This window comes from Perca fluviatilis, chromosome 1 (genome assembly GCF_010015445.1).
Source record: "Perca fluviatilis chromosome 1, GENO_Pfluv_1.0, whole genome shotgun sequence".
Lineage (NCBI taxonomy): Eukaryota > Metazoa > Chordata > Actinopteri > Perciformes > Percidae > Perca > Perca fluviatilis.
Genome location: NC_053112.1, coordinates 2900921 through 2914042, shown reverse-complemented (window position 1 = coordinate 2914042; position 13122 = coordinate 2900921). Strand labels below are relative to the sequence as shown.

Sequence of the window (13122 nt, the reverse complement as noted above, 5' to 3'; positions counted from 1 at the left end):
TGCAGGTGCTCCTGCTTGTATTAGCAAGCTGTGGATAGCTCGTTACTGTTACCAAAATATGGAATAGATTAGATTTCCCAGGAGGCAAAATCCTGAGTGGTTCGCTTTAACTCCCGCTAGCAGGCAGGCTAACTGCCCGTTAGCACAACAAATACCTAGACGTTAGCTAACGGAGCGGAGGAAAGTTTTGCAAACAACGGAGAAACTGCGGCCAGACAGGTCCGGTTAAAATACAGCTAAAACGGTGTAATTAGTGACTGTATTTCGTTGTGGAGGACTTAAAATCGCAAGACGTTAAGCGTCTGCCGTTATCGTCTGTAACAAGAAACAAGAAGTCAACACTTGCCTTTTCACTAATGCAGTCAGCAACTAATGCAGTTGATTGAACTAGTTGTTAACCACCGTCATGACACGTTAAGTTGGAGATTAGAGATCAACCGGTGTTAAAGCACCGCCTACTGACCAATCAATACTCAGTGTTAAAGCACCGCCTACTGACCAATCAATACTCAGTGTTAAAGCACCGCCTACTGACCAATCAATACTCAGTGTTAAAGCACCGCCTACTGACCAATCAATACTCAGTGTTAAAACACCGCCTACTGACCAATCAATACTCAGTGTTAAAGCCCGCCTACTGACCAATCAATACTCAGTGTTAAAGCACCGCCTACTGCCCAATCAATACTCAGTGTTTAAAGCACCGCCTACAGCCCAATCAATACTCAGTGTTAAAGCACCACCTACTGACCAATCAATACTCAGTGTTAAGCAACGCCACTAACCGACCAATCAATACTCAGTGTTAAAAGCAACGCCCTACGGCCAATCAGAAGATCAGTGCTTAAAAGAGAGAGAGAGAGAGGGGGAGAAAGGGAGAAAGGGGGAGAGAGGGGTGCGCTTATAAAAGATAAAACATTTAGAGACCGACAACCACGGGGTTGATTGGTATTTTTATGAAATATGTATATTTTAATGGGAGGCATTTGAGCCGTGTGTCACCAATGTGCATATCTGTTTGAATTATGTTTTTATATTTTTTTATTTGCTCTCACGGTTGCTTCCCACTGCCAGGGTTGCAACTGAAATAATAGGCTAAAGCAACGACAGTTTATGGAAAGCACCAGTCTAATTATGGTCAGATCTTGGTCCTGACTGGTGGGGAAGTGATATTAATAAGCGTGATTTAAACATCTACAGCATCGGCTATTTTTTTTTGCCACCTTTCCTTCCTGTTTTAGGAAGCAGCGACTGTATTGCGTTTTCCCTGTAAAATCAAGTGTTCTTCATATTTATGGAGAAATTATAATTTGCTCTTCTTATATATAACATAAAATAAACATCTGGTAGATGTTTGTGATTGGTCGTGGTGCGCACACACCGCCTCTTTTATGTGAACACGCGTGCCGCTGGATTGGGAAACCCTGAGTTGACTTAACTAGTTGATAACCAGCGTCGTAGTACAGGTTATCCGGGACCGCGGTTGTTAGGTTAGGTGAAGCTGGATAACTTAAAGAGATCCAGGGCATGTTGATCTTGCTTCGTAGTACAGGCCTCAGGTCCTGTCCCCTGACCAATCGGCTATCCAAACCTTAACCATTCAAGGTCAAATGCCTAACCCCAACCAACGACCACTATGGCCATAGTGGTTGATTAGTGGGATTTGTAATTTTGCTCACAGGATGGCCTCTAGTTATTTTCTTTCTGCAGCTATCAGGAAACAATCCGCCTTCTCTCACCACCATGAAGTCAGACACAACAGAACTGTTTCCTCTGGAACCTTTCAGAATAAAATACAGGGACCTACATGCTTCTGTTACTGTTGCAGTGATGTGTGGAAGAGGAAGTGTCTCCATATCAGTCAGAGGACACTTACTTAGTTCACACTCATTAACTCAGTATTTCTTCAAAAATCATCTTTACTCAAGTCCTACATTTCCCCTCAGACCAGAGGCTTTAAAGGCCCATTAGTGTGTGTGTGTGTGTGTGTGTGTGTGTGTGTGTGTGAGTGTGAGTGTGTGTGTGTGTGTGTGTGTGCGTGTGTGTGTTCATGTGTCCGTGGCTCCATCTAGTGGACTAATAGCAGAACTACAGCAGCTTCCTCTGACTGCATTCAACTGATGTAAAAGAGACAAGCAGAGCCAGTGAGTGGAGGAGCAGCAGGAGCATGATGATGGGTTTCCTCTCCAGATGAAAGACTGAGTTCAGCAGCATGGATCAGTGACAGGTTGCATTTTGGTGAGAGTTACGCTTTAACTCAGTTTATTACAATGTTAAAACTATATTAGATTCTTCTTTTTTATTTAACTAAAATAATGTAATGTCTGTCGATCATCATGTAAATTAAATAAATAACTTTTATACGACATTATTTAGATCCAAATTATTTTCATCATTATTGGGGGTTAGCTTTAAGATTAGAACAGTCAGAGGAGGAAATAATAAGAAAGTGATATAAATAACAAAGATGTTTAGTATTTTTTAACGAGGCTTTTATTTTGAAGAGCCGGGAAGGTGCAGCGCGTGAACCGGAAGCAGCAGCAGCCGCAGCAGCAGCAGCTGTGTTGTTGTTGTTGTTGTCTTGTTGTTGTGTTGTTGTGTTGACGGACGGTTTGATAGCAGAGACTCGCCTGGAGGACAGCAACGACCAGAACCAGGTGAGACCCGGTCCAGACCCGGGTTGGAACCCGAGCTGACGATGTTAACCGTGCTAACTGTGCTAACCGTGCTAACAGCAGGCAGGCCGCTCCGTGCTAACCTCTCCTTGCTAACTAAACCCGATTCTGGTTCAGTTCTGGCCCCGTCGGATCTGTCCCGGGTCCTGTTAGTCCCGCTGTGTGTGAACAGACCCGGGATGAAGCGGGTCAGCGGCCCGTGGCCCTGTTCGGACCGGTTCAGATCACTTTGTTCTAAATGTTTGTAAATATATGACATCATCAACAATATCCCTATATGAATCAAAAGTATTCATATATAAACGGAGATGTTATTATTTCATACTGAACTGTTAATATTTAGATTGGTTTGGTCAGGGTTAGGTTATACACACTACTATATATACTGTATATATATACTGTATATATGTATATATACAAAAACCGCGACTGAGACACAGATTATATATATAAAAATGTCCAAAGAACAGACTATCCAACATGTCTTCATCAGAAAATGCTATATTCAGAAAAAGAGTTTATTGGGAATATGCTGTTTAAACGACCTGTATCAAATTCTGAATATTGTCATATTCTGGATAATAGGGGAATACTGGTGTACATGTAAACATACTCAATGACACCAGTGTTCAGTGTGACACCAGAAATCAGAAAAGGTTTTATTGCCACAATAAATAATATCTACAGTACGTGGTGATTGGTGCATACATAAACAAACGTATTAAAAATTCATATGAAATAAACAATAATTACAATACAAAATAAAAGTTTTGCATGAGAATAAGAGGCTGAATGGGTTCAGAATGTAACTAATATCATTTGTGTAATGTGCAGATGTGAAGGTTAGTGCAGCATGTAGCGTCTGACTGAGTTGTAGTTCATCGTGATGTAGTTCTACAGTTTTCTCCTCTCTGTTCATCGTGTTAACGGCAGCAGCAGTTTCTCGCTGACTGTCCCAGTGTTAGTCCTGTGATTTACAGCGTTAGTCCTGTGATTTACAGCGTTAGTCCTGTGATTTACAGCGTTAGCGTCCTGTGATTTACAGCGTTAGAGTCCTGTGATTTACAGCGTTAGTCCTGTGATTTACAGCGTTAGCGTCCTGTGATTTACAGCGTTAGAGTCCTGTGATTTACAGTGTTAGAGTCCTGTGATTTACAGTGTTAGAGTCCTGTGATTTACAGTGTTAGAGTCCTGTGATTTACAGCGTTAGAGTCCTGTGATTTACAGTGTTAGAGTCCGGTGATGATTTACAGCATTAGAGTCCTGTGATTTACAGCATTAGAGTCCTGTGATGATTTACAGCGTTAGTCCTGTGATTTACAGCATTAGAGTCCTGTGATGATTTACAGCATTAGAGTTCTGTGATGATTTACAGCATTAGAGTTCTGTGATGATTTACAGCGTTAGTCCTGTGATTTACAGCGTTAGTCCTGTGATGATTTAAAGCATTAGAGTCCTGTGATTTACAGTGTTAGAGTCCTGTGATTTACAGTGTTAGAGTCCTGTGATTTACAGCATTAGAGTCCTGTGATGATTTACAGCATTAGTCCTGTGATTTACAGCGTTAGAGTCCTGTGATTTACAGTGTTAGGGTCCTGTGATTTACAGCATTAGTCCTGTGATTTACAGCGTTAGAGTCCGGTGATTTACAGTGTTAGGGTCCTGTGATTTACAGCATTAGAGTCCTGTGATGATTTACAGCGTTAGTCCTGTGATTTACAGCGTTAGAGTCCTGTGATTTACAGCGTTAGTCCTGTGATTTACAGTGTTAGAGTCCTGTGATTTACAGCGTTAGTCCTGTGATTTACAGCGTTAGAGTTCTGTGATTTACAATGTTAGAGTTCTGTGATTTACAGTGTTAGAGTCCTGTGATTTACAGCGTTAGAGTCCTGTGATTTACAGTGTTATGGTCCTGTGATTTACAGTGTTAGCGTCCTGTGATTTACAGTGTTAGAGTCCTGTGATGATTTACAGCATTAGAGTCCTGTGATTTACGCGTTAGTCCTGTGATTTACAGCGTTAGAGTTCTGTGATTTACAGCATTAGAGTCCTGTGATGATTTACAGCATTAGTCCTGTGATTTACAGTGTTAGAGTCCTGTGATTTACAGCGTTAGTCCTGTGATTTACAGCATTAGAGTCCTGTGATGATTTACAGCATTAGTCCTGTGATTTACAGCGTTAGAGTCCTGTGATTTACAGTGTTAGGGTCCTGTGATTTACAGCATTAGTCCTGTGATTTACAGCGTTAGAGTCCGGTGATTTACAGCATTAGAGTCCTGTGATGATTTACAGCGTTAGTCCTGTGATTTACAGCGTTAGAGTCCTGTGATTTACAGCGTTAGTCCTGTGATTTACAGTGTTAGAGTCCTGTGATTTATAGCGTTAGTCCTGTGATTTACAGCGTTAGTCCTGTGATTTACAGCGTTAGAGTCCTGTGATGATTTACAGCATTAGAGTCCTGTGATTTACAGCGTTAGAGTCCTGTGATTTACAGTGTTAGAGTCCTGTGATGATTTACAGCATTAGAGTCCTGTGATTTACAGTGTTAGAGTCCTGTGATTTACAGTGTTAGAGTCCTGTGATGATTTACAGCATTAGAGTCCGGTGCAGTGTTACGGTGTACTTGTCTTTTTTACAGTGTTAGAGTCCCTGTGATTTACAGTGTTAGAGTCCTGTGATGATTTACAGCATTAGAGTCCTGTGATTTACAGTGTTAGAGTCCTGTGATTTACAGTGTTAGAGTCCTGTGATTTACAGTGTTAGAGTCCTGTGATGATTTACAGCATTAGAGTCCTGTGATTTACAGTGTTAGAGTCCTGTGATGATTTACAGCATTAGAGTCCGTGAGATTTACAGCTTTAATTAGTCCTGTGATTTACAGCATTAGAGTCCGTGATGATTTACAGCATTAGAGTCCTGTGATGATTTACAGCATTAGAGTCCTGTGATTTACAGTGTTAGAATCCTGTGATTTACAGCATTAGAGTCCTGTGATTTACAGTGTTAGAGTCCTGTGATTTACAGCATTAGAGTCCTGTGATGATTTACAGCGTTAGTCCTTTGATTTACAGCATTAGAGTCCTGTGATGATTTACAGCATTAGAGTCCTGTGATTTACAGCATAGTGTCCTGTGATTTACAGCGTTAGTCCTGTGATGATTTACAGCATTAGAGTCCTGTGATTTACAGTGTTAGAGTCCTGTGATGATTTACAGCATTAGAGTCCTGTGATGATTTACAGCGTTAGTCCTGTGATTTACAGTGTTAGAGTCCTGTGATTTATAGCGTTAGTCCTGTGATTTACAGTGTTAGTCCTGTGATTTACAGCGTTTAGAGTCCTGTGATTTACAGTGTTATGGTCCTGTGATTTACAGTGTTAGCGTCCTGTGATTTACAGTGTTAGAGTCCTGTGATGATTTACAGCATTAGAGTCCTGTGATTTACGCGTTAGTCCTGTGATTTACAGCGTTAGAGTTCTGTGATTTACAGCATTAGAGTCCTGTGATTTACAGCATTAGTCCTGTGATTTACAGTGTTAGAGTCCTGTGATTTACAGCGTTAGTCCTGTGATTTACAGCATTAGAGTCCTGTGATGATTTACAGCATTAGTCCTGTGATTTACAGCGTTAGGATCCTGTGTTTACAGTGTTAGGGTCCTGTGATTTACAGCATTAGTCTGTGATTTACGAGTTAGAGTCCGGTGATTTACAGCATTAGAGTCCGGTGATGTTTACAGTTAGTCCTGTGATTTACAGCGTTAGAGTCCTGTGATTTACAGCGTTGCGTCCTGTGATTTACAGTGTTAGAGTCCTGTGATTTATAAGCGTTAGTCATGTTTTACAGCGTTAGAGTCCTGTGATGATTTACAGCATTAGAGTCCTGTGATTTACAGCGTTAGAGTCCTGTGATTTACAGTGTTAGAGTCCTGTGATGATTTACAGCATTAGAGTCCTGTGATTTACAGTGTTAGAGTCCTGTGATTTACAGTGTTAGAGTCCTGTGATGATTTACAGCATTAGAGTCCTGTGAGTTACAGTGTTAGAGTCCTTTGATTTACAGTGTTAGAGTCCTGTGATTTACAGTGTTAGAGTCCTGTGATGATTTACAGCATTAGAGTCCTGTGATTTACAGTGTTAGAGTCCTGTGATTTACAGTGTTAGAGTCCTGTGATTTACAGTGTTAGAGTCCTGTGATGATTTACAGCATTAGAGTCCTGTGATTTACAGTGTTAGAGTCCTGTGATGATTTACAGCATTAGAGTCCTGTGATGATTTACAGCGTTAGTCCTGTGATTTACAGCATTAGAGTCCTGTGATGATTTACAGCATTAGAGTCCTGTGATGATTTACAGCATTAGAGTCCTGTGATTTACAGTGTTAGAATCCTGTGATTTACAGCATTAGAGTCCTGTGATTTACAGTGTTAGAGTCCTGTGATTTACAGCATTAGAGTCCTGTATGATTTACAGCGTTAGTCCGCTGATTTACAGCATTAGAGTCCTGTGATGATTTACAGCATTAGAGTCCTGTGATTTACAGCATAGTGTCCTGTGATTTACAGCGTTAGTCCTGTGATTTACAGCATTAGAGTCCTGTGATTTACAGTGTTAGAGTCCTGTGATTTTACAGCATTAGAGTCCTGTGATTTACAGCATTAGAGTCCTGTGATTTACGCGTTAGTCCTGTGATTTACAGCGTTAGAGTCCTGTGATTTACAGCATTAGAGTCCTGTGATGATTTACAGCGTTAGTCCTGTGATTTACAGCGTTAGAGTCCTGTGATTTACAGCGTTAGTCCTGTGATTTATAGCGTTAGTCCTGTGATTTACAGTGTTAGTCCTGTGATTTACAGCGTTAGAGTCCTGTGATGATTTACAGCATTAGAGTCCTGTGATTTACAGCGTTAGAGTTCTGTGATTTACAGTGTTAGAGTCCTGTGATTTACAGCGTTAGAGTCCTGTGATTTACAGCATTAGAGTCCTGTGATGATTTACAGCATTAGTCCTGTGATTTACAGCGTTAGAGTCCTGTGATTTACAGTGTTAGGGTCCTGTGATTTACAGCATTAGTCCTGTGATTTACAGCGTTAGAGTCCGGTGATTTACAGCATTAGAGTCCTGTGATGATTTACAGCGTTAGTCCTGTGATTTACAGTGTTAGGGTCCTGTGATTTACAGCATTAGTCCTGTGATTTACAGCGTTAGAGTCCGGTGATTTACAGCATTAGAGTCCTGTGATGATTTACAGCGTTAGTCCTGTGATTTACAGCGTTAGAGTCCTGTGATTTACAGCGTTAGTCCTGTGATTTACAGTGTTAGAGTCCTGTGATTTATAGCGTTAGTCCTGTGATTTACAGCGTTAGAGTCCTGTGATGATTTACAGCATTAGAGTCCTGTGATTTACAGCGTTAGAGTCCTGTGATTTACAGTGTTAGAGTCCTGTGATGATTTACAGCATTAGAGTCCTGTGATTTACAGTGTTAGAGTCCTGTGATTTACAGTGTTAGAGTCCTGTGATGATTTACAGCATTGGAGTCCTGTGAGTTACAGTGTTAGAGTCCTTTGATTTACAGTGTTAGAGTCCTGTGATTTACAGTGTTAGAGTCCTGTGATGATTTACAGCATTAGAGTCCTGTGATTTACAGTGTTAGAGTCCTGTGATTTACAGTGTTAGAGTCCTGTGATTTACAGTGTTAGAGTCCTGTGATGATTTACAGCATTAGAGTCCTGTGATTTACAGTGTTAGAGTCCTGTGATGATTTACAGCATTAGAGTCCTGTGATGATTTACAGCGTTAGTCCTGTGATTTACAGCATTAGAGTCCTGTGATGATTTACAGCATTAGAGTCCTGTGATGATTTACAGCATTAGAGTCCTGTGATTTACAGTGTTAGAATCCTGTGATTTACAGCATTAGAGTCCTGTGATTTACAGTGTTAGAGTCCTGTGATTTACAGCATTAGAGTCCTGTGATGATTTACAGCGTTAGTCCTGTGATTTACAGCATTAGAGTCCTGTGATGATTTACAGCATTAGAGTCCTGTGATTTACAGCATAGTGTCCTGTGATTTACAGCGTTAGTCCTGTGATTTACAGCATTAGAGTCCTGTGATTTACAGTGTTAGAGTCCTGTGATGATTTACAGCATTAGAGTCCTGTGATTTACAGCATTAGAGTCCTGTGATTTACAGCGTTAGTCCTGTGATTTACAGCGTTAGAGTCCTGTGATTTACAGCATTAGAGTCCTGTGATGATTTACAGCGTTAGTCCTGTGATTTACAGCGTTAGAGTCCTGTGATTTACAGCGTTAGTCCTGTGATTTATAGCGTTAGTCCTGTGATTTACAGTGTTAGTCCTGTGATTTACAGCGTTAGAGTCCTGTGATGATTTACAGCATTAGAGTCCTGTGATTTACAGCGTTAGAGTTCTGTGATTTACAGTGTTAGAGTCCTGTGATTTACAGCGTTAGAGTCCTGTGATTTACAGCATTAGAGTCCTGTGATGATTTACAGCATTAGTCCTGTGATTTACAGCGTTAGAGTCCTGTGATTTACAGTGTTAGGGTCCTGTGATTTACAGCATTAGTCCTGTGATTTACAGCGTTAGAGTCCGGTGATTTACAGCATTAGAGTCCTGTGATGATTTACAGCGTTAGTCCTGTGATTTACAGCATTAGAGTCCTGTGATTTACAGTGTTAGAGTCCTGTGATTTACAGTGTTAGAGTCCTGTGATTTACAGTGTTAGAGTCCTGTGATTTACAGTGTTAGAGTCCTGTGATGATTTACAGCATTAGAGTCCTGTGATGATTTACAGCGTTAGTCCTGTGAATTACAGCATTAGAGTCCTGTGATTTACAGCATTAGAGTCCTGTGATTTACAGCATTAGAGTCCTGTGATTTACAGCATTAGAGTCCTGTGATTTACAGCATTAGAGTCCTGTGATTTACAGTGTTAGAGTCCTGTGATTTACAGCATTAGAGTCCTGTGATTTAATCTACCAGCTAGCGTTGCCAATGGTGAGTTCCCAGACCCAACATCTTCCAGTTAAATTTGCTTTTAGTAAATAAATAGAAATGTAATTGTGTTAAATGTGTCGCAGGTTCCTCAATTAAATCAAATCCAAATTGTCACCTGACAGACTTTAAGATATCAATAAATCGTTGTCAAAAATAATCAATAAAATATTGTATCATTGTCAGAATAATCAATATAATGTTGTATCATTGTCAAAATAATCAATATAATATTGGAATAGTTGGAACTGAAACATCCCCAACTAACTGATATCGAATCGGGACGGAGTTGTTGGTTCTTTGTCTCTGGTACAGGACCGATCAATAATCCGTCTCCTCTCAGTGGAAGCCGTCTCCTCAGGTAGATAGTTATGTGTCTTTATGTGAAAATGTGCGTATGTGAAGCGAAAGGTTTATGAATTATGAACAGCTGTTTTAGTGACACCTGTGTTGCTGTTATTTGTTCCAGAATGTTTCTGTTACATCAGAATAAAAAGGCTCAACATCTAATATGTGAAGTTGTTATACTTAAAGTAAATAATTTGATCCTTTCTTTCTCGGTCTCGACTAGTCCTGGTCTTAGACTTGTCCTGGTCTTAGACTAGTCCTGGTGTTAGACTTGTCTTGGACTTGACTACAGCCCTGGGTTGATAGTTTCAAAGAAAACATTAGATAAGCTACAACAATACACAAGTAAAGTAAAATGGCACAAGCACTGTTCCAGATGATGACAGCTGGCGGGTTGATGGCCTGAGGAAAACACAACACAAGTACCATAAATACATCTAGATATAAGTATATATTATATACATCATAAATACATCTAGATATACGTATATAGTATACAGCATAAAGACATCTAGATATAAGTATATATTATACTACAGGTAAAAGTGCAAACACACATTAAAACACGTTAGCATTGAAGCACAGACAGAAACACTGTTATATAACAGACAGAAACTGCTAGTAGCCACAAAGACAAACATAATTCATATTATGCATATATTTATACACATTTATGTTCACAGATTTGTTTCCATTGTCTTGCATTACTATATTATTCTTTTATTGATACATGCTGCTCTGTTTTAATCATGATTTTATATTATTTATAGCCTCATTTATCAGTTTTTATTGTCTGGTCAGGTGCTATATAAATAAATGTATTCTGATTCTGATTATTAAAGGTGGCCTCCTGCTGCAGCTGCCATGGCGCTGATCTCTCTGGAAGACCTCGACGGACTGGACGATGAGCAACTGGATGATGACATCACAGACAACCCAGAGCCAATGGATGAAGACGAGCGGCTGCTGACGCACTGGCAGGCGGTCGCCAGCACGCACCACGTGTCTGTTCCTCCAGGTGAGGGCCGGGGCTTACAGTGGATGGGCGTGGTGTATATGTGAGGGTCGGGGCTTAGTCAGTCCACCCTAACCCTAACCCTGAGAGTTGCGCCTAAAAATTATGTTTGTGTCTGTCCAACTCACAGTATTTCAACTGTTAAACAACTTTTCAAAAGCACATTTAGACATAAAGCACACAGACTAACTAAACGATGGAGGCAGCTATAGAGCAGCAACTCTCATCGTGTGAGGTGGAGCACTTCCTGGTCAGCTGACCGTTAGCTTCATGTTTTAACTTCCTGTATCTGTGTTGAAGACATGACTGGACCCATACAGGAAATGACCCGCAACAATCAGCAGAGGGAGCCAATCCCCTTCACCCCAGTGTCCTGCCACGAGAAGGTAAAGACTGAACACACTCTAACTGACTCTAACAGACGCTAAAAGACTAACGGACTCTAACAGACCACAAAAGACACTTTTAACAGACTTTTGATTTTTAACAGACTGTCTCTGTCTCTCAGATGGGTGAGATTCTGTATAAATGTCTCTGTCTCTCAGATGGGAGAGGTTCTGTATAAATGTCTGTCTCTCAGATGGGAGAGGTTCTGTATAAATGTCTCTGTGTCTCAGATGGGAGAGGTTCTGTATAAATGTCTGTCTCTCAGATGGGAGAGGTTCTGTATAAATGTCTCTGTGTCTCAGATGGGAGAGGTTCTGTACGAGGAGCGCTGCGTTCCCGCCGGTCACTGGGCCACTGTGACTAAAGGAGAAGATCTGTACGAGCAGAGCATCTCGATGGGCTTCATGAAGCTGATGCGCTTCATCTGCAAAGAAAACTCTGCAGGTATAACAATCATCATCATCATACAATGTTATTATATTAAGGCAAAAGATGAAGTGTATCGTGTATTTAGGCAGATATTTGGGGATGACGGTCAGTACTGATCAGTGTGTATTGATCGTGTGTTTAGGCAGATATTTGGGGATAACAGTCAGTATTGATCAGTCTGTATTGATCCGTTTCTGTAGGCAGATATTTGGGGATGACGGTGCCGGTGATAAATCACATCCGCATCAAGCCGGACGGAAACACATTTGAGAAAGACGTCCAGACGTCCATCTTCCTGCCGGCAGAGTTCCAGCCAGATCCTCCCAGACCCTCCGACCCCGACATCACCATTGTCTACCGAGAGCCAATCAGAGTCGTCGCCAGGTCAGAACCACAGCGATCTAACGCTTTGATTGGTCGTCCTGAGTTTAGGCTGCAGAAATCCTGACACAAAGATTAATGGATCAGTCATTAATTATTAAATCAGTCTCAGACTATTTAGATAATCCATTATTAGTCGAGTGGAGTCATTTTTTATTAAAAAAAAAAGTGAAACTGAACCATTCCTTTCATCTCGTCTCTGAGTTCCTGAAATATAATGTTATAATAAAGTTATTGTTGCTGTTGTTGTGCCCTGTGATTGGCTGTCAGTATGTTGATGTGTTTCTGCCCTGTGATTGGCTGTCAGGACGTTCTTCGGGACGACCACGGAGCAGACGCTGAGCGCTCAGATCGCCGTGCTGTGGGAGATTTTGGGCGCCGGCGCCGACGTCTGCAGAGACGGCTACATGGTGGCGGTGTACGAGAACCCCGGCGTTCCTCGCCGCCGGAACGAGATCTGGTTCCTCCGACTGTAGACTTCCCATCATGCTCTGCTCCTCCTGTGATTATCTGCTTCGCTATCTGCTCACTTCCTGTAGCTTCCACAGTTTCTTTTTTCATGTCATTGACGCTAATGCTCCGAGTGTCCGAGATCGGAAGTCGTACTTTCAGACTTCAGTTTGTCTGAATGTTGACTGTAACCATGACAACAAACACGGCAGTTACTCGGAGGATATGCTGACTGTTCGGACTCGGAGACTTTAAACTCTTTCTCTCAGAGCTGCAATATCACTTTATATAGTATATATAACTTAACGATACATAAAAACATATTAAAGTGTTCTCAACAAACTGCTTGTTGAGTTTAAAACTAATGAAAGGAAATAATTTCTAACTTTCTTTTACTGAACAAATTCAGCATTGAATTGAATAT

General features: G+C 41.0%; 1 protein-coding gene across 1 annotated transcript; it reads left to right on the top strand.

Moving 5' to 3' along the window:
• The first annotated feature begins 2511 nt into the window (after positions 1-2511).
• Positions 2512-12897, top strand: soul4 (heme-binding protein soul4). Its single transcript, XM_039816273.1, has 6 exons — positions 2512-2657; positions 10879-11054; positions 11352-11437; positions 11741-11882; positions 12068-12251; positions 12556-12897. The coding sequence occupies exons 2-6, from the start codon at positions 10901-10903 to the stop codon at positions 12722-12724; spliced, it is 735 nt and encodes a 244-aa protein (XP_039672207.1). The 5' UTR covers positions 2512-2657; positions 10879-10900; the 3' UTR covers positions 12725-12897.
• The last annotated feature ends 225 nt before the right edge of the window (positions 12898-13122 follow it).